At 44.4% G+C, this 22016-nt stretch overlaps 2 protein-coding genes across 7 annotated transcripts in view; one reads left to right on the forward strand and one right to left on the reverse strand.

The window, feature by feature from the left end:
• RUFY1 (RUN and FYVE domain containing 1) overlaps window positions 1–3251 on the forward strand; it is a 59679-nt gene extending 56428 nt beyond the window's left edge. For both annotated transcript variants that reach the window (XM_058739406.1, XM_058739398.1), the window contains 2 exons: window positions 1464–1541; window positions 2658–3251. In XM_058739406.1, coding sequence (XP_058595389.1) covers window positions 1464–1541; window positions 2658–2804 — 225 coding nt within the window. In that variant the 3' untranslated portion in view covers window positions 2805–3251. The remainder of the gene's footprint in view (window positions 1–1463; window positions 1542–2657) is intronic.
• Window positions 3252–5736: 2485 nt separating this feature from the next.
• Window positions 5737–14387, reverse strand: HNRNPH1 (heterogeneous nuclear ribonucleoprotein H1). 5 transcript variants are annotated; one of them, XM_058739443.1, is made up of 13 exons: window positions 14259–14387; window positions 12764–12919; window positions 12408–12551; window positions 10783–10921; window positions 9657–9835; window positions 9504–9575; window positions 9314–9447; window positions 9034–9169; window positions 8561–8620; window positions 8379–8468; window positions 7621–7713; window positions 7091–7140; window positions 6286–6490 (listed from the first exon to the last, which is right to left on the reverse strand). In XM_058739443.1, the coding sequence occupies exons 1-12, from the start codon at window positions 14353–14355 to the stop codon at window positions 7091–7093; spliced, it is 1350 nt and encodes a 449-aa protein (XP_058595426.1). In that variant the 5' UTR covers window positions 14356–14387; the 3' UTR covers window positions 6286–6490. The 5 variants fall into 5 exon arrangements, with proteins under 5 accessions (XP_058595408.1, XP_058595417.1, XP_058595437.1 ...); XM_058739425.1 differs by lacking the exon at window positions 7091–7140 and having other exon boundaries at window positions 5737–6490; XM_058739445.1 differs by lacking the exon at window positions 8379–8468 and having other exon boundaries at window positions 8531–8620.
• Between the last annotated feature and the right edge of the window lie 7629 nt (window positions 14388–22016).

Raw genomic sequence — 22016 nt, forward strand, 5'->3', positions numbered from 1 at the left:
TAAGAATCTCTGCCCAAGAGCAGCTGTTGGTCAGCTAGTGCAAACACCCCATGTGCTCTTGGGTTTTGCCACAAGTCAGGTGAGCGTGTGCGGCTGAGGCTTCAGTGGCGGTTAGCACTTGTTCACAGCGCAGAAAGTGCCGCTCAGAGCCAGGTGACCTGGTGAGAGGTGGTGCTGCTGAGTGGCGGGCCCACCCTAGAACCCTGGTCTGGATCCAGGCTCCTCAGCTGTCAGCCATAGTTCCACCCCAGGCTTGCCACACAGGTGCCCAAATGGAGGAAGCACAAAGTGGCAGAGAGATCCAGGGATTGTTGAATAGGGAGCATGAGACCTCTCCCTGCAAGTGGGGCCGGAGGCCACCCTGCTATTTCTGAGGACCATTCAAGCCCTGACCTGGGCCGTGTTTCTGGACCACCTTGGGGAGGGCAGGATGATGCACCCACCTACGGAGAGCTGGAACGTGGGGACCAGGTGACTAGGTACGGGCACCAGGCTGGCCCACTAGGGTCGGGACAGGGACGGTTCAGAGAAGGGACCGCCCACCTGGGACAGGAGTTTGCGGCCTCTGCTGGATGGAGACCCTAGTACACACAGGGCAGAGGCAAACTGTCACAGCAACTCACGGCAGCCCTGACTTAACATCATGCACCTTCCCCGCCCTTGCAGGTGGGCAGCGCCTTAGAGGAGATCGCTGTGAGCTGCTTTTCTGTCCCTGAAAAACTGCTGGAATGTCCAACAGTGACAGCAGCACTCGAGGAAGGAGCTGTTGGGCGTGGTGCTACAGCTCTTAGGGTCAGTCTGTCACCAAGAAAGTGACATCCACCAGAGGCTAAGGAGCCAGAAAAGTTTCTCAGGTCTTTGGCCCCTTTGAAAGCTCAGTCCCTGCAGCTGAACAAATCATACCTCCTGGTTGTCCTTTAGAAAGACAGCTTTCAGAGTGGTGTCTGCCTCTGCAGAATGGAGATTCCTGCCTCCCCACCTCGCTCTGAGGGTTGGGGGGCTCAGCATGTGGAGAAGGGCCTCCCATCCCATGGCATGTTACCTTCTGTCTCAGCAGGGACTGCCATCACAGACCTGGTCTGGCTGGCCCCTCTCCCTCCTGCCAGTTCAGCAGGGGGACACTGGAGAATGTCTCAGCCAGGATCCAGTTGCAGGCATCAGATCCTGACTCTTGTTACCTCAGCCGAAGGGCATTTATTGAAAGGGGGTGGGGAAGGCTCAGGTTCCCGGGAAGCTGGGGGATCTGGCTGCAGGCCGGGAAGCCAGGGCCAGAGGGAAGACGGTCTGCAGCACGTGAGCTGTGGTCAGGGCAGGGAGGCCCTAGGAGGCCCCATCTAGCGTAAAGTGGCTGTCCCTCAAAAGGTGCTATTAGAGAAGTGGTAGGCCACTGACATTGGGCAGCCAAAGGTCCATCAGGAGCCAGGCCGTAAACTGGGATTCTGTGGTGGTCTTTCCTCCCCCAGGGCCATACTTGGCTGAAAGACGATGAAGCAACGCACTGTAAGCAGTGTGAAAAGGAGTTCTCCATTTCCCGAAGAAAGGTACGTGGGGTGGCCCTCCATTGGCTCACACAGGTGGGGCTCCCCTCCCACCAGTCCCACAGGGGCCACCGCACTGTGATCACACCTGCTGGTCTGCTGGCCCACAGAGATGGTTTCCCAGCTCATGCCCAGAGCTAGTCTAGGTGAGCAGATCATTGAAAATTCATTTTAAGCAACAGGACCAACATCTGGCAAAGTGAGGCAAAAACAATCTCTAGAGAACCGGTGAGCAGCGAGTCTCCGGACAGGCCCCCAAGTGGCACCAAAAGCTCACTGGCATCTGGGCAGAGCCAGTGCCCTGATAAGTCTGCCTCTGCCAGTGTACAGCCTGCCCTCAGGCTCCAGGAACAGAAGGTCCTATACCTTTGGTCCAGGGTTGACAGGGCTTTGAGTGACCAGTTGGGCATGATAGGGGCAGGATATAGATGCCAAGCAAAACTGGAAACCTCTACAGCCCACAGTACCCCATCCACTACTACACAGGTGCGCATGCTCACCCGTCCCGGCTAACGGCCTCTCTGTGGAAAAGTACAACTCCCAAACCTTAGTGCCTTGCAGTAGGTCCAGAGGTAGAAACAGCCCTCCCGAGGCTACCGTTGAAATCCTGCTTTTCCACAAGGCCTGCTGGACACTGGGGCCTCTCCATCCCCACCTGTGAACGGCCTGGCAGAGGTTCACTGTCTAGCCTGATGGGGTTGGGCTGTTGGCAGAAATGACAGATTTCTACATGGATCCTGGTCTTGGCGTTCTGCCCAAGGCTTAGGCAGTTCTTCACAAAGTAAGACACCCATCAGGAGGGGCTGGCTGGCTAAAGAAACCTGGGGTCCCACCACAGGGTGCAGGGATTGCAGGGACTGAACCTGGGCCCCCAACTCCAGTAAACACATCCTGAAGGAAAAGAGCCTGATTCATACAAGCGCATGCCCCTCCACCACCACTCTGCAGACCTTAGAGGCACAGGACTGTAGAAACAAATGTCTGCAAGGACCCCTTCCAAACTGACACATCTGCAAGTCTGCCTTAGGTTTTAAGATCCCTTCCCCAAAGGCTCTAAGAACAGAGTGGGTGTACGGATGGGGAAGCACAGCACACCATGATGGCCTCTCTGTCCCGCAGCACCACTGCCGTAACTGCGGCCATATCTTCTGCAACACGTGTTCCAGCAACGAGCTAGCACTGCCCTCCTACCCCAAGCCCGTGCGTGTGTGCGACAGCTGCCACACGCTGCTCCTGCAGCGCTGCTCCTCGTCCACTGGCTCCTAAGCACACAGAACGTCGGCAAGGCAGCCTCACAATAGTGCCAAACTCTGTGGGTCTTGGGGATGCCCAGGGGCTTGGGGAAGCAGGAAGGAACGCGATCCTGGCCGGCTGTGCACACAGCATGGCGGAATGGAAGGTACACGCCTCTCCTTTCCGGACTGTATGGAATTAACCTATCTGCTAACCTGTCTGGATGCTTCCTTCTCACTTGGCTACATCACTGGCTTTGGCTCCAGTGTAACTTCATGATTTTGCTACTGTCATTTTTCACTTTTCAAAAAAATTGTCCAGTTTTATGGCAGTCATACTAGTATAATGAGCAACCAGTTCCACCCCCCCCCCCCCCCCCCCCCCCGCACCCTGCCTTCCCTGCTTCAGAAGCCAGAGATTTGCCACATCACACCCTTGTTAATATGTCTTTGGACCTGCAATAAAATCATTTATTTTTCACTCCGGTGCAGAAAGCATAGGCACTCGTGTCCATGTCACAGACGTCAGGGTCAGCCTCTGGGGAGGCCTCAGGGCAGCCCCCATGTCAGGACTAAAGGCCCTCAAGGAGGGCAGCTGCCTTTGAGGTAAGCCTGCTGGGTACTGGTACAGGCTGTGCCCTGTCCAGTGAGCTGAGGACAACACGGGCCATTAAGTCCACCAACAGGCACAGAGGAAGTGACCTCACGCCCATCACCAAAGCTCAGAAGTTGTTCCTTTATGCAAGTGGATTGCAGGAGATACCTGTGGGAGGCACCTGCCAGATAGTCATTCACAAACTTCAAAAGTAGGGCTAGGACAGGTGCAGTCAGCTGTGAAATTGGGCTCAGCACATGCTCACCCCACCCCCTGCCAGGGGTCTGAAATGAAAGAAGTGCTGTAATGCTGTCCAGACCTGTCCATCCATCCATCCATCTGCAGAGCCTCTGCCTTCTCCAGCCCTCAGGGGACTCCCTGTGCTGGCTGCTCAGTCCCCACTTTCCCCATAAGTCCCCTGGCCTGCTTAGCTGTCTAGCCCCTGCTCGAGGCCCTGGCTCTCCCTCTTCTTCCTGGGCTCTTACCCTGCAGAAAGTTCCCCACAGGCTGGCTCAGATTCCATATGTGCTGCTCCCTTAAACACATCTGTGGGGTTGGGAAGTTGGCGGGGGGGGGGGGGGGGGGGGGGGCAGGGGGAGAGACCTGGGCAGCTCTGCAAGGTTGGGTCGATACACACGCCCAGCTCCAGAACAACATTCCTTCGGAGCTGCAGGTTCTCACATCCTATCAGGAAGTACGATGGCAGCGAAAGCAGCTGCCAAGAGGGACGCTTCATCTGAGCAGCTTTTTAGTAAAATCTCCAGCACTCAGCTGTTCCCGTAATGCTTACATCCTGAACTATACTCCACACTGGTCTGGCCTCAGAGCAGTACCCAGTTTTCAGTGCACCCAATTTGGATTCCAGCCCACTGGGGAGCCTTGGGCTTGTCATCACCTCACTTCTGGGCTCTCATCTGCCCACACAGAAAAGAATACCTGACTCCTGTTTTGACCACTAAGTAGAATGTTCCCCCTCTCCAGCCAACAAGCAAGATACTGAGGCATTATTCAAAGGACCCTTTTGCCAGTTACCAAATATTTAGTTGCAATGAGACAACTTTTCTATCCATGCCACGTCAAATATGCACCTGAACTTTGGAATCCTCAGGCTGTGGTGGGGTGACCTTCCTGACCCGGGCAATGAGGGACAGTGGTCTAAGGCAATGCTTCTCAACCTTAAATGCACAAGTTAGCCAGGAAGAAGGGTGTCCTGTTAGAATGCCACCTCCCAACAGCACCTGGAGGTTCTGGTCTAACAAGCACCCAGGTGGTTTTGGTTCAAGTCCATGGAACACAAGGTTCCAAAGAACCAGGATGGTGGGTTAAATACTCCCTTTTCAAAAGCCAAATGGTTCTGGATTAGCTTAGCCTTACTCCCGCCGTCCCTTTTACCTCCAAAGAGCCTTTACTCAAAGACATTCCTTACGTAAAACAACTTAAAAAGCCAGACAAGCAACCTTCCTTGAGCCTTCTCATTAACAGGGGTCAGTTCCACAGACACTGAATAACTCAGCCAAGATGCTAGGGGCAGTGTGAAGTCCAGAACACAGCAGAAGCTCAAGGCTGCCTCCCCTGCAAATTATTTCTCTAAACCTGAAGACAGGCTAAGGATTCCAACAACACTTGTGTGCCCCAGGCTGATGGCAAGTTGTTCCCCTCCACCATGTGGGATAGCACCATCCTCCACAGAGGGGATGCAGCATAATACATCTGCAGGGCCTTTTGCACACATTTGTGCAATGCTGCCATCTACAGATGCTTAGAAACACCTAAGATTGTAACCAAACCTCACCAAAGATGAAAAGATTTTCAGCACTGACACAAGTGGCTTCAAATCCTCAATTTGGCTTAAGCGGAGTCTGCAGTGTTAAGCATGTACTAAAGGAATTTTTGAGACAATCACACCTTTAAGAGGGCTAACTCCTTCTAGAAGACCTCTCGTACCCCATGTAAGCAAAAACTCGAGATGCCATTAGAGTGGAAAGGGTGGCTCCTGGTCAGCCACCCACCACCCCTGGCACTTCCTTCTTAGCCATGCCTGCTGCAGGCCTCCGCGAACATGCAGAACATGCAGTGAGCACTTCGGCCTCTCCATGTTTTATGCAAGCGCTTAGCAAGTCAGAGGCAGCTCAGGTTAGGTCCTACGCAGCCAGGCCAAACACACAGCCCTTCCACAAGGGCCCCACAAGCTAGATTTACCTTCAGTTGCACTGGAGGGAAGAAGTCTGATGACATCTACACAACAGCCTCAACTGCCGAGCCTCTCTGCCACAGCCAAAGACGTGAGCCACTGTCACCTACGCCCCGGGCAGGAATAGAGCACCAAGAAACAGTCCACATGACACTGAAGCATAGACAAGACAAAGTGCAGTTTTTAAAAGAAGATTTATTTGACAAGTTTCACTTAGCGCAATACACCTAAAAGGAAATCACAATACAATGAAAGATTTAAATCAAGGCCTCAGAATTTCATACAAACACCAAGACCAAAATCCTAAAGTATTGGTATTGCGTCTCAAATTTCCCCCATTAACTTAAAAAAAAAAAAAAAAGCTTAAACTTACGTGCCTTAGAGGTTATTAAATGAAACTAGAATTAACAAACATGCCAAATGTTTTCACTTTTAATTGTAGACACAGCTCCTATATTGAGTTTTACAAAAAAAAAAAAAAAGCATGTCTTTCAACATGCATCCAAACAGTGTTCAATGTAATGTGGTATAAGAGCAACATTTAACATAATTCAACTGCTTTAACCTAAATACACTTACTGCTTAAGTACATCCTACTATATAACTAGAGAAAAGCTGAAAATTGTTTAACAGTTATAGTTTACTCGGTTGTTACATCCTAGATGAAAGTTTGTGTTCAAAAATACTGAACCTTAAGTCTTTAAAACAATCCTTGATTTCCACTTAAAGTAAGCATAAATCACAAGCTTGTATTGCAAAACTGTTAAACTTTTTTCTTTAAAAAATGTTGACCAAGAGTCAGTGATCAGGATCAATTACATTCCCCATCCACCACTCATACTGGACATGCTAGACATCCCTCCCATTCCGTTCACTCCCATAGATGCACGGCTTCCACTACTGTAGTAGCTGCTGTTCACTGCTCCTTGGCTGCCTGCAAAGAGATCAATATGACAAGTCAGGAGAATTATCAGATTATCAGTCAAATAAAATATAGCATTCCAAGAAAAAGTTTAAAAAGTATACGAGTACAAATGGCTGCTGTCCAAGTGGCGAGAAGCATGTTTGGGAAAGGGGACTCCCGACTCCAAACAAGTCTCAATTAACCCCTTTTCTCTGCAGTACCAACTTGCCAGACTCTCGTGCTACCATTTAATTGGATGCTTCAGGATCAACATAGAAAATTAAGTTTAAAGGAAAACTAGTGTTTTTCAAAAATTGCAAAATTACTTCATGTTGTTTTTAAAGCTAAACAAGGCATTTTAAAAAAAAAATTTTACCATAAACATTCACAATGTGTCCATCGAATGGCATATATGAATAGGGAGGACAGGGGCAGTCTCTTGCTTTTCCTATTCATGGTGGGCAGGAAGTGAGACGACAAAAGTTGGACTAAAGGCAACTCACTGTGCCCAAAATGGCAGCCTCCATGGAGTTAAGTCAGAGCCATTGACTGCTATAGAAATAGTGTTATTACAACATATCAGTATTTGCTATTGGGAATTTAAATTATATTTTTTGAGAAAATATTTACCTATGCAATGTTTGATTGAAAATCACTGGAGTTTTCCTGTAAAACTTGGTCTGCAAAAGGATTTTGTAGGGTAAGACTATAATACCAAAATCACCATTCTTTAGACCAATTGAAAAAAAAAATCAAATAAAAGCAATCCTAGGATAAAACTGACTAGTAAATACGGTCCTGAACCCAACCACCATTCTACTTTATAAAATTCTCCCTCCATCTAAAATGGATTTAATGCTAACGAAAAGACAGAAAAAAAAAAAAAAGAAAAAAAAAAAAGATGAACAATTTTTTTAATAAATGGAGGCAGATGTTTTCTGGCTTGACATTATTCCAAGTTGCAATGACTAATAATTTATACAACACTCCCCCTCCCAAAGATTGGTTCTGAAAATTAAGCTATTAAAAGAACAAGTTACATTTGGATCAAAAGCATATTATTTATTAACCCCAATTTCACCAAAAAGAAGCCTGCATATTCCCCCAACTAAAGAAACCTGCCTAAAACTTATCTCAAGTATACAGAAAAACACACTTACCATATCCACTCATGCTGCTCTGGCCGCCATAGCCGCCTCCATAACCACCACTCAGCTGCTGACTGGCTGGGCCACCATAACTGGACTGGTTTGCTGTTAAGTTAAGAGAACATTAGAACCCTGTGCCATATGTAATGTGGTACCTGGTGGTACCGGGCTTGTAATTCTAAATCTATGATTTTCCAGTCTTGATTTTATATTACTATAATCCTCTGTCTCCTTCTGCCTATTGCCTATGACCAAAACTACCTTTCTATCCATCGTATGAACTAGTCAAACATTTATAAACCAAAAGGCCAACAGTATGCACATCAGCAGGACTAAATGCACATGATTCCATAAAGTAGAGGCATTTTGAGAAGACCTTAGGATACTGCTTAACTGGATTTAGTGGGGTTTTACCCCATAATTTATACAGTAAGGTTATGTCAATACACAGGTATAACTGAACACCTAATTATGCCCAACTATGCCCAAGAATTTATTGATCCTGTGCTTTTTAGTAATTTTAGACTTATACTTCATAAAGACAACCGAACTAGTTTCTGCCATCCCCTCCCCCAAAAGTACTTAAAACTAGTCATCTAAACAGTTTTTACATTAACTCACAAGGATTTAAATAAGCCAGACAAAATTCAAATTGAAAACTCTTTGCCTAACTTAATTATGCTAAACTCATTAAAATATAAATTAACTTAACTTATATAATCGACTTATATAGATATGTTTTGGTTTTTAAAAAAACTAACGATATTTACACAAGCCCATGCCTCCCATCATTTGGCTACCATAAGCACCACCGCTTGCTCCTGCTGTAGAATTCAAGAAGAGTTCTACATATCTGTGTTCTGAAATGAGAGAAAAGGCATACAAGGTTAGCTTAAAAAAAAGACACTAAAGTGATATTTACACAAACCCATGCCTCCTAGCATTTGGCTACCGTAAGCACCACCGCTTGCTCCTGCTGTAGAATTCAAGAAGAGTTCTACATATCTGTGTTCTGAAATGAGAAAAAAAAAAGTTTGAAAGTCTTTGTTGGTGAAAGAAAAAGAGAGAAGCACTTTTAAGTTCTTAAACAAGTAGATCTGTGAACTTCAAATACTTTTGGTAAAAAAAAAAAAAAAAAGTCTAGCTGCTTCTCAGGCAATTGGACTATGCACATTTCAAAAACCAGCCTTCTGATTTAAACATTCATCTAAATTAAGTCTGTCAATTAAGGCTATAATTCAAGTCCATGTTCTCATCACAAATCCCTTCCAATCCCACTAAACCCACATTTTTTAAACACAAACCAAAGAACTAACTCATTATCAGACCGAATTTCTCATACATCCCTACTATTTCTCTATCACAAACACTGGTCACTCAACCATCTGTAGAGACCCCTGGCCAAGACAGTTAAATCTCACTTACGCATATTTGCTTTGTCTTTTGACATAGCTGCCACAGCATCTTCGTGAGTTGCAAACTCGACGTCTGCTTCACCGGTTACTCTGCCATCAGGACCAATTTCAATGTGTACTCTCACAGGGTTCAGCGGTGAAAAGAACTAAATTTAAGTATTTCAGAGAATAAAGTCAAATCTCTATTGTTAGAAAACACAAATTTATAGTATACTGTTTCACTTAGACTAAGAACCAAGTTTTTAATGCTCTCCTGAAATAGACAACCTGTAAATTTATCTTACACTTACATTATAAATGTCGTTCTCAGTAGCTCTGTAAGGTAATCCCCGCATGTGTACACAATGTCCTGTTGTGCTCTGGAAAGTAGAGCCACCATCCCCATATCTGTGATCAGACATTCCTGAAAAACAATAATTGAGGTCTAGATGGACAAGAGTGTAAGTATCCTTTAGTTGAGAAATTCAATTCTTACCTTACCTCTTCCAAATCTATCTGACCCAAATCCATAGCCATCATTATATCCATTATAATCATCATAGCCTCCATAACCTGGAAGACAAGAAGTACAATCAATCAAATGAAAACAGTTACACAAACAACAGACCTTGTGGTATCTGCATATTGACGTACCTCCTCCATAAGCACCACGTCTCATCCGTTCAAAGCCAGCTCCCCTGCCAATGCTGTTATACCCTCTGCCAGCTCCAGGTCTGTCATAGGGACCTGGCCGCTGCATGGCCATAAGCTTTCGTGGTGGATCATAGTGAGTTCTAACTTCAGCTCGACTGCTCTTAAAGATTTCGATATACCTAAAGCATTGTTCACGAAGGAAAGGGATGGGGAAGGGAGAAAAAACATTAGTTCATTTCATACAGGTATTTAGTTACACAAGAAAACAATGTAGTCATAGCCATGAAACTGACTAATATTTAAAGCCAGATTTCTTATATTTGCATAGGCAATGACCAGAAATTCACTCAATTGTAAGATTTAATGTAAATTGTATTTATATAGTATAACTCACTCCTCTGAGGCAGAGAGCCCAACCTTAGGGGTAGAGAGGAGTACTACAAATAAATGTTTTAGGAGGGAAAGAATTCCACTCAACTTTCAACATTTCATGTCTTAAATCCATTGGCATCATGTATAGCAAGTGGGCTAAAAAGCCAGCCTCCACCAACAGTCTAGCCCACACTACACATTTTCTTTCGCCAATAATACCCCAGGCCTATGCTTTTAGTAGAAATCAGCATAGGTAAGCGCATGCTTCAATGAAAAATAGTCACAAGCAAAGAGAATAAAACCTTTTGTGACAATTTCTTGAAAGCTATGCTTATTAATACATATGCAGAATATTTATACAGCAAGAAAGTTTGTTGCATTTCAACTTTAAAAACAAGATCAGAAAGTATCACATTTTCTTATGGTAATATTAATTTACTAGGTGGGTGTTATTACAGCTAAAGCCAGGTTTGCATTAACATTTTTTAAAGCCATAGTCTCTCAACTCTATTGATTAGAATTAGGAATCTTGGAATCTTACAGTATCGTAAGGGAGACCAAATTAACTGGGGACAATTTTAAAATCTAAACTTTAATCTGAATGCTTTATGGGACTTTAATATAGGGAATTTGAAAATTGTGGCAAAACATCAATTGGGACTAGAAAATAGGTTTTTCTTCTAAGCAGAGAGAATATGGATTTAATTGTTTACCATAAGAAAAGTGACAAATCCAACCAACCATCCATCCCCACCTGTGCCCTATTCTTTCCTTGTGTTTCTTTAGAGCCTTTTCAGCTATTTCCTGTGAAGCAAACTGCACGAAGGCCTCCCCCGTACTCCTCCCCTGGAAGTCCACCGGCAATGTTATCCCATTTGGCACGATTTCCAACCCTTCAACCCAAGGACAAATAACCCCAGTAGGGGGGCAATATTAACATCACAAGCCCAGAAATGATTCTTCTTATAGCTTTAAATAAACCAGAATTTTAACTTTAGGTGAACGGTATGCTTTCAACAAGTACTTTTTTACATATGCATTGTAATATGAAGTTCCATTATTACAAAGTATAACTCAATTCTTAACACACCCCATGGCACAGTATGTAAGAAAAAAAACTTGAACACAGGATGCATTAAGAATTCAACAATTAACACTCTAATCTACGCAAATTAATGTTGAGAATTACACAAGAATTTAATAAAGTTTCAAGCATTATATACAACAGTTACTATACTTAAAACACCTTTTACCTCAATTTATATTTTAATGTTCTAAGTGGAACTTCAACTTTTAAAAAAAATTACACATTTAAACATTTCATATACAAATTGAAACATTGCTTAAGTCATATAATTGACAAACATACAATCTAAACTTTTCAACAAACAACTGATCTACACAGCACAATCATGCACTCTTATGCTCTAATAGTAGTATGATTCACTTCTGGAAATTCCGTCTATGAAAAATCCTTTCCGTGGATACATTCCCAAGCTTACAAAAAGGGCTTAAAGCACTTTCCTAGAAGATATGAAATTATGTTCATATTTAACGTTGACAGATAGCATTCAATTCTCACCAATTTAGACAAAAACAATCAAAGCAGACTTGATTTCAAGAATTCTGGCAAAATATTAGGACTTGATACATATCTAAGTCAAGATTTTCATACATACTATACTGAACCATGAAAGGATTTCTTAATTCCACTTATCACATGAGTATTAAAATAGTACTTAAAATATATGATCTAACATTCTTCTACACATGCAATTTTACCAGCTCTTCAGCATAAAAACATTCAAATACTTTAGGCCCAGAACAGTTTCAAAATACTTTATTTCAGACAATGAGACTACATTCAAACTACTCTTACATTAGATTTTAATTAAGTTCATAATTCCCTGGCTACAACAACCAGTTGCTTCCGTATTTTTTTTCCCCACTAAGAGTTAGGCCATTAGAGATGTTTCTGGGCCCATGACCCAATTTGTCTTAAAACATAGGCACTTGCCATAAATCACAACAACCTAACTCAAACTAATCTAATGTTAAGGGATCTTACCTTTAACTTGAAGTACTTTGCTGAACAGCATTGTGAGGAAGTAGTTAAGCTGTTGAGGACAATCCTCAAAGATCTACTCTGAACTACAATACTAAATATAGGCAAAGTTAGCATTTTCAAAGTACTTAATTTCCACCTTTAAGATGGGCTTAAATTATTTGAAGGTCTCCAGGAAGAAGAAAACATTTAATTCACCTGTATATACTCACACCTTTTAAATATCTAAGCTACTCAACTTTAAGGTCTATTAAATCACATGTTGCCAGAAGCTAGCCAGAACTCACTGCTCAGCAACAAACACAACTACATACCTGAGAAGAACTGAACAATTTCTTCCTTGCTACATCCAAAGGGGAGTCCTCTAAGCCGTACAAAGCCATCATTGGCCGTGTCAGGACTATTTGGACCAGTATGCTTCAACACCCAATCCATTTCAACGTTGTTTGACTTGAATACTGAAAGAGGTGCTTAGAATTAGTCAATTTTGGAAAGTCAGAGAATGAAGTTCAGACTTCCTGGGTCTTTAGATAATCTAGGAAGAGCTGCCATAAACTCCCTTAGATGACCATTTCCATGCGGTCAAATACCTAAAATTCAGAAGGGGTAAGATAGAGCTCTATGTGTTTAATGTTTTTATTTACTGTTACTAGGGCAACATAAATCAAACCTTCAACATATCTGTGTCCCATAGTTTCTCTGTCTTTTTTCAGGGCCAATTTGACTTCATCTTCTGATTCAAGTTCAACAAAAGCCTCGCCACTCGGTCTGCCTTCTCTGGTGTAGATGAAACGAATACCTTGAGCCCCATTTTGAATTTTGCAGTCTGGAAAGAAAACAACCGTTAATACAGAATTTAAAACTAAAAACAAACAAACAAACAAAAAAAAAAAAAAAAAACCACCTCTGGGTGATATAGATGAAACGCCTATTCATGCTCCACTACAAACAGAGCTTTTGCAAAGCCTAGAATGAGCAATGTTACCAAATCCCAGAGCCGCTTTCTAGAACTTAAGCCGTTAACTTCTCCCAAACTTCCTTACTCCCTAGATGATACATTCCATTACCTCAAGAAAACCCAAAATCCAAAAACAGTTTAACAAAATTGACTTCCAAGTCTTCTCCATTGAACATCCTTTGAAACCCCTCATAAGTCTGGACTTTGATTTTATGGCATTTTCTGGGTACTGTTTCAAGTTGTGGTCCAGGGCACGTGGTTTTACCTTACTAGCAGCAACATTACAATTTCTCCTGTGAATCCAAATTTGCAGGGCCAATACTCACCTAAGTGGGGATCAATGTTAGCAAGCTAAAATGCTCCAAGTTGCACAGCTGAAGCCAAACTCAGTCTTGCTCACCGCAAGGTGGCTTCCAGTGTACTTGGTTCTCGTTTTACAGGTCGTTTTCCGTTACCCAGGCTAAATTCAGACAGTAAGTCAATACTACAAGTGTCCTTCCAAAACCTGTAAATTTCTTCCAAATATATCTTTATCAGCCTAAACTCACACTAGCAATGAGAACAAGGACATTCTAGTAGAAATTATTCAGAAAACCTACATACTGGAAAAGAGCTACACAGACAAGTAAATTTCCCTGGGCTTCAGTGTCCTCAACTGTAAAGTGAGCCAGATCAAGAACTAGAATGAGCAAGAACTCGTCACAATTACCAAATCTTGATTTGGAAATTGTCTGAAATTAACAAGTGACATTTTAACTTTCTGAAGTCAAATACCCTGCTTCAAGAACATACCAAAATTGGGAGTAAGTTGTTACACTTAAAGGTTTTGCAAAATGTTAGTATTGTTTGCCCAGCAACTGGGCAATTTTCTCAAGATGAAGAGAGAAATCCCATTTATCCTTTCGAAAAGATAGCCGTAGAAGACTAGTGCTTAAACATAAGTAAAGCAAACAAACAAAAAAAAAAAATCAGCCAGAGAGGCCGCACTCCCCCCAAGAGGACTCGGAGGGCGGGCGGGGCTTTCGCAATTTCCATTGCGTAACAGCGGCCGGCGGGGCGCGAGCAGCCCAGAGGGAACGGCTGTCGCCCGCGCCCCGCCAGGGGGCGCCCCAGGCCCGGCCCGCCCCGCCCTGGCCCGACCGCCTCACGGCCCGCCTGCCCGTCCGCCGGCTCCGGCCCCGAACTCCCGCCTCCGCTTCAAACTCACCAGAAAAAAAACGCTGCACTTCGTCTGCTGAGCAAGACCAAGGCAAGCCCCGGACCTTCACCACGAATCCCTCTCCGCCTTCGGTGCCCAACATCATTGTCTCTTAGTGGGTCCTGGCGTCCAAACAGACTGCAAGGCGAGGGATGAACGTCAGAACAGGGAAATGTTAAAATTCAACAGCCCTCCGCCCTCGAGGCGCCCGACGGTCCGCGGCGCCCGAGTATGAGGCGAGCCCGTGCAGACGCCCGAAACCCAGCAATTCCAACACCAACACCTCTTTGGCCAACGGCCGGGAGCCCGAAGCCGCTGTGGGCACCAAGTACCGGTGCCCCAAGCCGAGGGGGCCCTGGCCTAGCGCCAGCGTGGAGGCAAGGAAATGGCGGCGGCCGCTTCCGCTCCGCCTCCTCCGACATCTCACACAATAGAGTCGACGCGGCCTGCAGGCCTCGGCGGCCCCGCCGCTACTCGGCGAATTACTTCTGGCTTTTAGTTGCAGCCCGCACCTTGCCAGGGCCCCACAGGCACTACCGAGGGCTAGGGATAAGCAGTCCTCGAAAAAATGACATCCTCGGGGGCCGCTGGGTAGCAAACACAGAGCGACACTCACCTACCTGAACACACGACTTCGGCGTGGCTAAGAAGAAATGGCCAACGGGCGCCTGCGCAACCTAAATAAGGCCCTTTGAACAAGCTCTGCGCACGCGCAGCTAGGTGCCCGCACCGCCCCCTTGCGTCACACAGAGCTCAGACGCATGCGTAATTTCATGAACGGGCCTCCCTCTAGGCAGCATTTGATTGTGCGCACGCGTTTTGGGCTCATTCCCCCTCCCACCTCCATAAACCCGCCGGGCTTTCTTGCGCCTGCGCCATTCCGCGATTATTGAACTTCGAGCCTCTGCCGTTTATGATTTAGTTTCATGCGCATGCGTCTTCCTCCAAACAGTTCTGTCCCCTTACCCGCCAAAGTGGGGGAGGGGAATGGCGGCAATCCATTCCCTGTAGTAATTGTATGAAAGGCAGTCCCGAGATCCGGGATGTGGTACGGTGGCTACGTTCCTACCCCTACTCTAGCCTATTATCCGCGCTCCGGGCAGACCTGAAGGGACAGCCGCTCCCCGCCCTGGCGCCGCCTATACCCGTTTTCTCCCTAGAACCAGCCTATGACCACCTGGGCCTCTCCTGGGGGCTGCGACACCGGAAGCATGTCCAAGGCGTATGTGCCTCCACTCCCCTTACCTGCCACCGTCGGGCCTGAGGCCCGGACCCGCGCGGGGTCTCCTGCGCGTGCTTCAGTCGCGTACCTGGCTTTTGCCCTAACGAACTCGCACCCACGCGACCCTCCCCCCGCCCCGCCTGCGGCGCTCAGTAGGCAGGCCCTGAACGCCGCGGGGCGCTGCCACGAGAAAGGGTGGCCGGAAGCCGTGTCCCACTGCACTTCATCAGCGCCGGACTCGGCTCTCCTGAGCAGGTTCCCGCTTAATTCTTCCAAGGATAAGTGGGTACTATTAAGTCCCTTTCCTCGGTGGAGACGCCGGTCACCCCATGTGAGCATATGGCACAAGATGAGTGGTGTTCCTGGTCCCCACCAGCACTGCAGGGAACTTACCTGCTTGTCCTCTCCACCTCAAACCTACGCACACAGGCCATAAACAAGTTAGCAATAAGGTAGCGTTGGACAGTTAGTGAAGGCCTCTCTGAATGCCACCATGAAAGGATTTGGGCGAAAGTTTGTTCCTGCCCAAATGTAATAATCTGGAAGCCACATCCAGTTTTGACAGGTTTGAGAAAACTAGAGAAAGATTCATCAATGGAGTAAAGGGGGACGATGATCCAAGATAGGATCCCAGAGGTAGGGTGATCCTGACGGGCCATTTAGGTCTTGGCAAGGGTGTTAACTCCAAGTGCAAGGGGAAGGCATGAGCAGATCTTCAACAGGGAGCAATACAAGCTGTTGGTAAAGGAAAATTCCGTGGCTAGGAGTGAGAGGGACACAGAAAGAACAGTCAGGGTGAATAATGCTGCCTGCCCTCAAATGAAAACAGAGCTAGAGGAAATGGCATTTTGGCTGAAGTCACCAAGACGTGGGACTCCCAAATCTTCCAGATAGGAGGTCTTTCTGGGTGGTTCACAAGTAAGGAAAACATTTTTTTTTTTTTGCTTTTGAGATTTTTTTTAAAATGTTTTATTTATTTTTGAGATAGAAAGAGACAGAGCATGAGCAGGGGAGGGGCAGAGAGAAAGGGAGACACAGAATCTGAAGCAGGCTCCAGGCTCTGAGCTATCAGCACAGAGCCCGATGCGGGGCTCGAACTCACGGACTGTGAGATCATGACCTGAGCTGAAGTCGGACACTTAACCGACTGAGCCACCCAGCCGCCCCCGGTTTTTTTTGGTTTTGTTTTTTGTTTTTTGTTTTTTTTGCTTTTGGATGCTCTCTCCAGGATATCACAAAGACACTTCCCAGAGGTTTCTTCTAATTTTTTGTTTTAATTAAGGTATAATTAACATCCGGAGGTGTCGTCTTAATAGGTTACAGCGTTTGAGAGTTCAGGTCTTATTAAATGACCAAAGAACACTGGTTTATGATCAGATGAGGGAAAACCCCTGATCTCCTTGGTAGTGCATTTAAAAAAATCATGTTTCTACCTTTTAACAATATGGCCACACTTCTAAGATGTTTATTTTTCCTAGTTTTTTTCCTACAGTTTCCTGTGATTTTCTCCCATAATAAGAATGTGGGTGCCTGGATGGCTTAGTCAGTGGAGCATGCAACTTTTGATCTTGGCATTGTGGGTTTGAGCCCCACATAAGGTGTAGAGGTAGTTAAAAATCCTTTAAAAAAATCAATGTAATGTATCATTATCACAGAAAGACTTGATCATTTCTGTAGGGTAAATTTCTAGAAGTAAAATTATTTAATGAAAGGATCCGAGTCTTTTGAAGGCCCCTAATAAAGGCTAGAGCATTTGACAAATCCTCTCTGTGGTATGTGAGGGTTTCATATCCCTTGTTTTGCTGGCACTGAAAATTTCCTTTCCACTAATCTTTGGTGATGTAACACTGAGAAAAACCATATCTCTAATTTGCACCTGTTTGATTACTAGTGAGGTAGAATAAATTTTATACATTTATAGCCAACTCCCTCTTACATAAATTGGCAGTTTGATTGCTTTCTCCAGTGATCTTGTGGTCTTTTTAAGGCTATTAACCCTTGGCCACAGCTGCCCCAAATCTTTCTGTTCACTTACCTTTTGCTTGTTATAGTTTTAATAAGAAATAAGGAAGTTTTGGGGCACCTGGGTGGCTCAGTCAGTTAAGCATCTGACTCTTGATTTCAGTTCAGGTCTTGATCTTATACTTCGTCAGATCAGATGGAGCCCTAGGTGGGCTGTGCATTTACAGTGCGGAGACTGCTTGGGATTCTCTCAAAAATAAATAAACTTAAAAAAAAAAAAAGAAATAAGGAAGTTTTTAATTTTGATGAAGTCAAAGCCATGGATACTTTCTTTTATCTTTAAGCTTAGAAAGCCCTTTCCCACACAGAGATAAAGCATGTATTTATTCATCATCTATATCTTTCATCAATTCTAAAATAATATCTTTTCACAGTTTAACCTCTCTAATATAGGGATGTGTTTTAAAAACCAGTGGCATGTTATAGTTTACTTGGCAGCATTTTTTTATCAACGTTTTTTATTTATTTTTGGGACAGACAGAGACAGAGCATGAACGGGGGAGGGGCAGAGAGAGAGGGAGACACAGAACCGGAAACAGGCTCCAGGCTCTGAGCCATCAGCCCAGAGCCTGACGCGGGGCTCGAACTCACAGACCGCGAGATCGTGACCTGGCTGAAGTCGGACGCTTAACCGACTGCGCCACCCAGGCGCCCCGGCAGCATTTTTTTAGTAGTACATAAATAGTGTGTCTTAAAATTAATGACATCATAGTTTTAATAGAAACTGGTATATTCCACTTAATTTTTGTGATGACACATTGCAGCCATTAAAATTATGTTTTTATGGATTTGTTGATATTGTGAAGAAATGTGTGTGATATAATTGTATGTGGGAAAAGAGCAGATTACAAAATTAATAAGTGGTATACGGACCATGTAAAACTATATTAACATTACATTAAAACACTGTGGCCAAAGAAATACAAATTAAAGTAAAAAACAATGCAACACCTTTCACCACTAATTTTCAAAGTAATGACTGTTAAAAAGAGTAATAATATGGGGCACCTGGGTGGCTCAATCAGTTAAGCATCCAACACCTGATCTCCGCTCAGGTGGTGATCTCAGAGTTCGTGAGTTCCAGCCCCCCATCCGGCTCCTCGAAGACAGTGTGGAGCCTGCTTGAGATTCGTCTCTCTCTGCCCCTCCTACACGCTCTCTCTCTCTCTCTCTTTTTCTAAACAAACAAACAAATACTATTTTAAAAAAGAGTAATAATAGAGCTGGAAAGGGAAAGAATGCAGGGAGATTCCATGCATATGCATTGCACTGCTGTTGGAATGTAAATTGGTACAGTCTGCCTGAAGGACTATTGGCAATATATATTCAAAGCCTTGAAAATATATGTCCCTTAGTGTGCCTGAGTGGCTCAGTAGGTTGAGCATCCAACTCTTGGTTTCAGCTCAGGTCATGATCTCATTGTTCTGGGATCGAGCCCATATTAGGCTCTGTGCTGACAGTGTGGAGCCTGCTTGGGATTCTGTCTCCCTCTCTCTGCCCTTCCCTGCCATCTCTCTCTCTCTCAAAATAAATAAATAAACTTAAAATATATTTTTTTTGGCCGTCTCAGTCGGTAGAGCATGGGACTCTTGATGTTGGGGTGGTGAGTTTGAGCCCACTGTTGGGCATAGAGCTTACTTTTATAAAAAATTATAAGAGGGGCGCCTGGGTGGCGCAGTCGGTTAAGCGTCCGACTTCAGCCAGGTCACGATCTCGCGGTCTGTGAGTTCGAGCCCCGCGTCAGGCTCTGGGCTGATGGCTCGGAGCCTGGAGCCTGTTTCCAATTCTGTGTGTCTCCCTCTCTCTCTGCCCCTTCCCCGTTCATGCTCTGTCTCTCTCTGTCCCAAAAATAAATAAAAAACATTGAAAAAAAATTTAAAAAAAAAAAAATTATAAGAATGTTTATTGCAGCCTGAAATGGGGAAATTATAGAACATAACTTTAAATGTCTATTGTTGTACTGGATAAATTGGGGTATAGCTTTACCATACATTCTTACTTGGAGTGATATCACCTCCTAAGGGTGGCAAAAATTAGTTCTTGAGTGGGGGAAAGGCAAATACAATCTTTGCTACTACCATGCTTTATGGCCACTTAAAAAGATATACCATATGTCTATGCTATTAACATTTCATGTGGGGAGGCATTAGGGGGAAAACTGTCCAAAAAGTTTCCTTTGGGTGACAATCATGAAAAAAGAAATTGAGAAAAACTGATCTCTATAATAGAATACTCCACAATGATTAAAAATGGTGATTTAGGAGTATATTTTTGAAAAGACGTTTACAATACTTGTTACGTGAAAAGCAATTCATGAAACAATAATAGTACAGCTCAGTTTTCTGAAATATGTATAACTACACACATGTATAGAATGTGTGTGTGTATATGTATGTATATACACACGTACAAGGTATAATCTAAAATGTTTATAGGGACTTTGGATGGTGCCAGCGTGGGTGAATTGTCTTGTTTTGTTTTGTTTCTCGGTATTTTTCATCGTTTTAATGCTCAACACTTAACTATTTGCAGATGCAAAAATTTACAATTCTCTTAGTGGTAAGATTGAGAACGTCAGGACGCGCGTTTCTCCCCATCGTCTTGGAATCTCAGCACCAGCAGCCTCCCGAACGTGCTTGCGGGCAGGGACCACACTTTGGAGCTGGACACTCAGACAGCCACGCGGGCGCAGTGGGTAGAGCCGGGGACTAGGGTCCCAAGCGCATCCCCACCTCCGCGCTGCCTGGCTTTGCCCCTCCAGTTGCGCGATCCCGATTGTATTACAGGAGATCGCCTCTTCCACACCTGGTGAAGACTCCTAAACTATTCCAACCACCGTGAATTCGTATATTTGGAGCAGTATAAACAAAGGCGGAGGCGGAGCGTCCCAGGGGAGGAGCCTGGCTCTCCCAAAGGAGGGGGTCCGCCGCAGAGCGAGGCTGGGAAAAGGGGATCCTAACACGCCCCCTTCGGTTGGCTCAGCGCACCTCCTTCAAGGCGGAATGCGACAACCGTTGGTTTTGAACTTTTTAGGTATTGATCCTGGTCTCCCAAGGCTTTAGCCTGGTCACTCACTGTGGTTGAATCCTGCAGCTAGGTGTTCAAAGTGTACTGATGGCTAACGTTATTCCTTATGTTTAAAATTTTTTTGCTGTGGTAAAATATACCTAACAAAAAAGTTACCCTTTTAGCAATTTTTAAGTGTACAATTGAATGGGATTAAATACATTCACAATGTTGTGCAAATATCACGACTATCTTTCTCCAGAACATTTTCATCTTCTCCAACTGAAATACTACCATTTAAGCACTGACTCCCCCAGTCCCCAGTGACCTCTATTCTGTCTCTAGAAATTTGCGTATTCTAGGTACCTGACATAAGTGGAATCGTAGAATATTTTTTGTGTATGGTTATTTAACTCAACACAATATTTTCAAGGTCTATCCATTAGAATAGACCTTATCAGAATTTCCTTTCTTCCTAAAACAAACTAATGTTGTTATATGTATATACTACATCTTGTTTATCTGTTAATCCATTAATGGACATTTGAGTTGGTCCCACCTTTTAGCTCTTGTGAATGGTGCTGCTTTGAACGTTGGGGGTAAAAGTATCTGTTTCATACAGATCTGGGTATCTGTATATACCCAGGAGTGGAATTGCTGGATCCTGTGTCATTCTATGTTTATCTTTTTTAAGGACCACCAAACTGTTTTCCACAGAGACTGAGATATTTTACATCACCGCCAGCAATGCACAAGGCTTCCAATTTCTCCACATCTCCAGCAACACTAGTTATTTCCTAGTTGTTTTTGGTTTTAGTTTTTTACAGTAGCTGTCAAGGAGTGTGAAGTGGTGTCTCCCCGTGGTGTTCACTTGCATTTCTCTAATGAACATCTCTGAAGATGTTGAGCATCTTTCTATATGCTTCGGGGCCATTTGTATATCTCCTTTGGAGAAATGTGTGTTTAAGTTCCTTTTCTATTTTTCATTTGGTGGTAGTTGTTATTGTTGTTGTTTTGTCTGAGTTTTGAGGATTTTTTATATATTCTGGATATTAATCCCTTACCGAGTATATGATTTGCAAATACTCTCTCTCATTCTGTGGGTTGTCCCTTACATTTTTGAGTCTTTGTAATGTGATTTTCCTTTCTGAAGGTTCCTTGACCCGTTGCTTACTAGCTTCTCACATATACATTCATTTCATACATTCAATCCACCCAGACAATGTTCCAGTACATTTCATATACCGTGCTCTTGCCTGAGCACTGGAGGCATAATCACAGGAGAAAAGATTCCTGTCCTGGAAGAGCTTGCAGTTTTAGTGGGGGAGGTGAACAAAAAAGGAATGATTATGCAACTCAGCCAATGACTACAGATCCTGACAAGTGCTGTGCAGGACAGCAAGAGCCCCTGACATAATGTGAGGTTGGAGGAAGTTGCTGAGAAAGTGTCACTCACACTGGGATTTGACAGATGAGAGGGCCTGGTTAGGGCAGAGTGATTTGGCCAAAGCAACCCA

The sequence above is a fragment of the Neofelis nebulosa genome, chromosome 1 (assembly GCF_028018385.1).
Source record: "Neofelis nebulosa isolate mNeoNeb1 chromosome 1, mNeoNeb1.pri, whole genome shotgun sequence".
Lineage (NCBI taxonomy): Eukaryota > Metazoa > Chordata > Mammalia > Carnivora > Felidae > Neofelis > Neofelis nebulosa.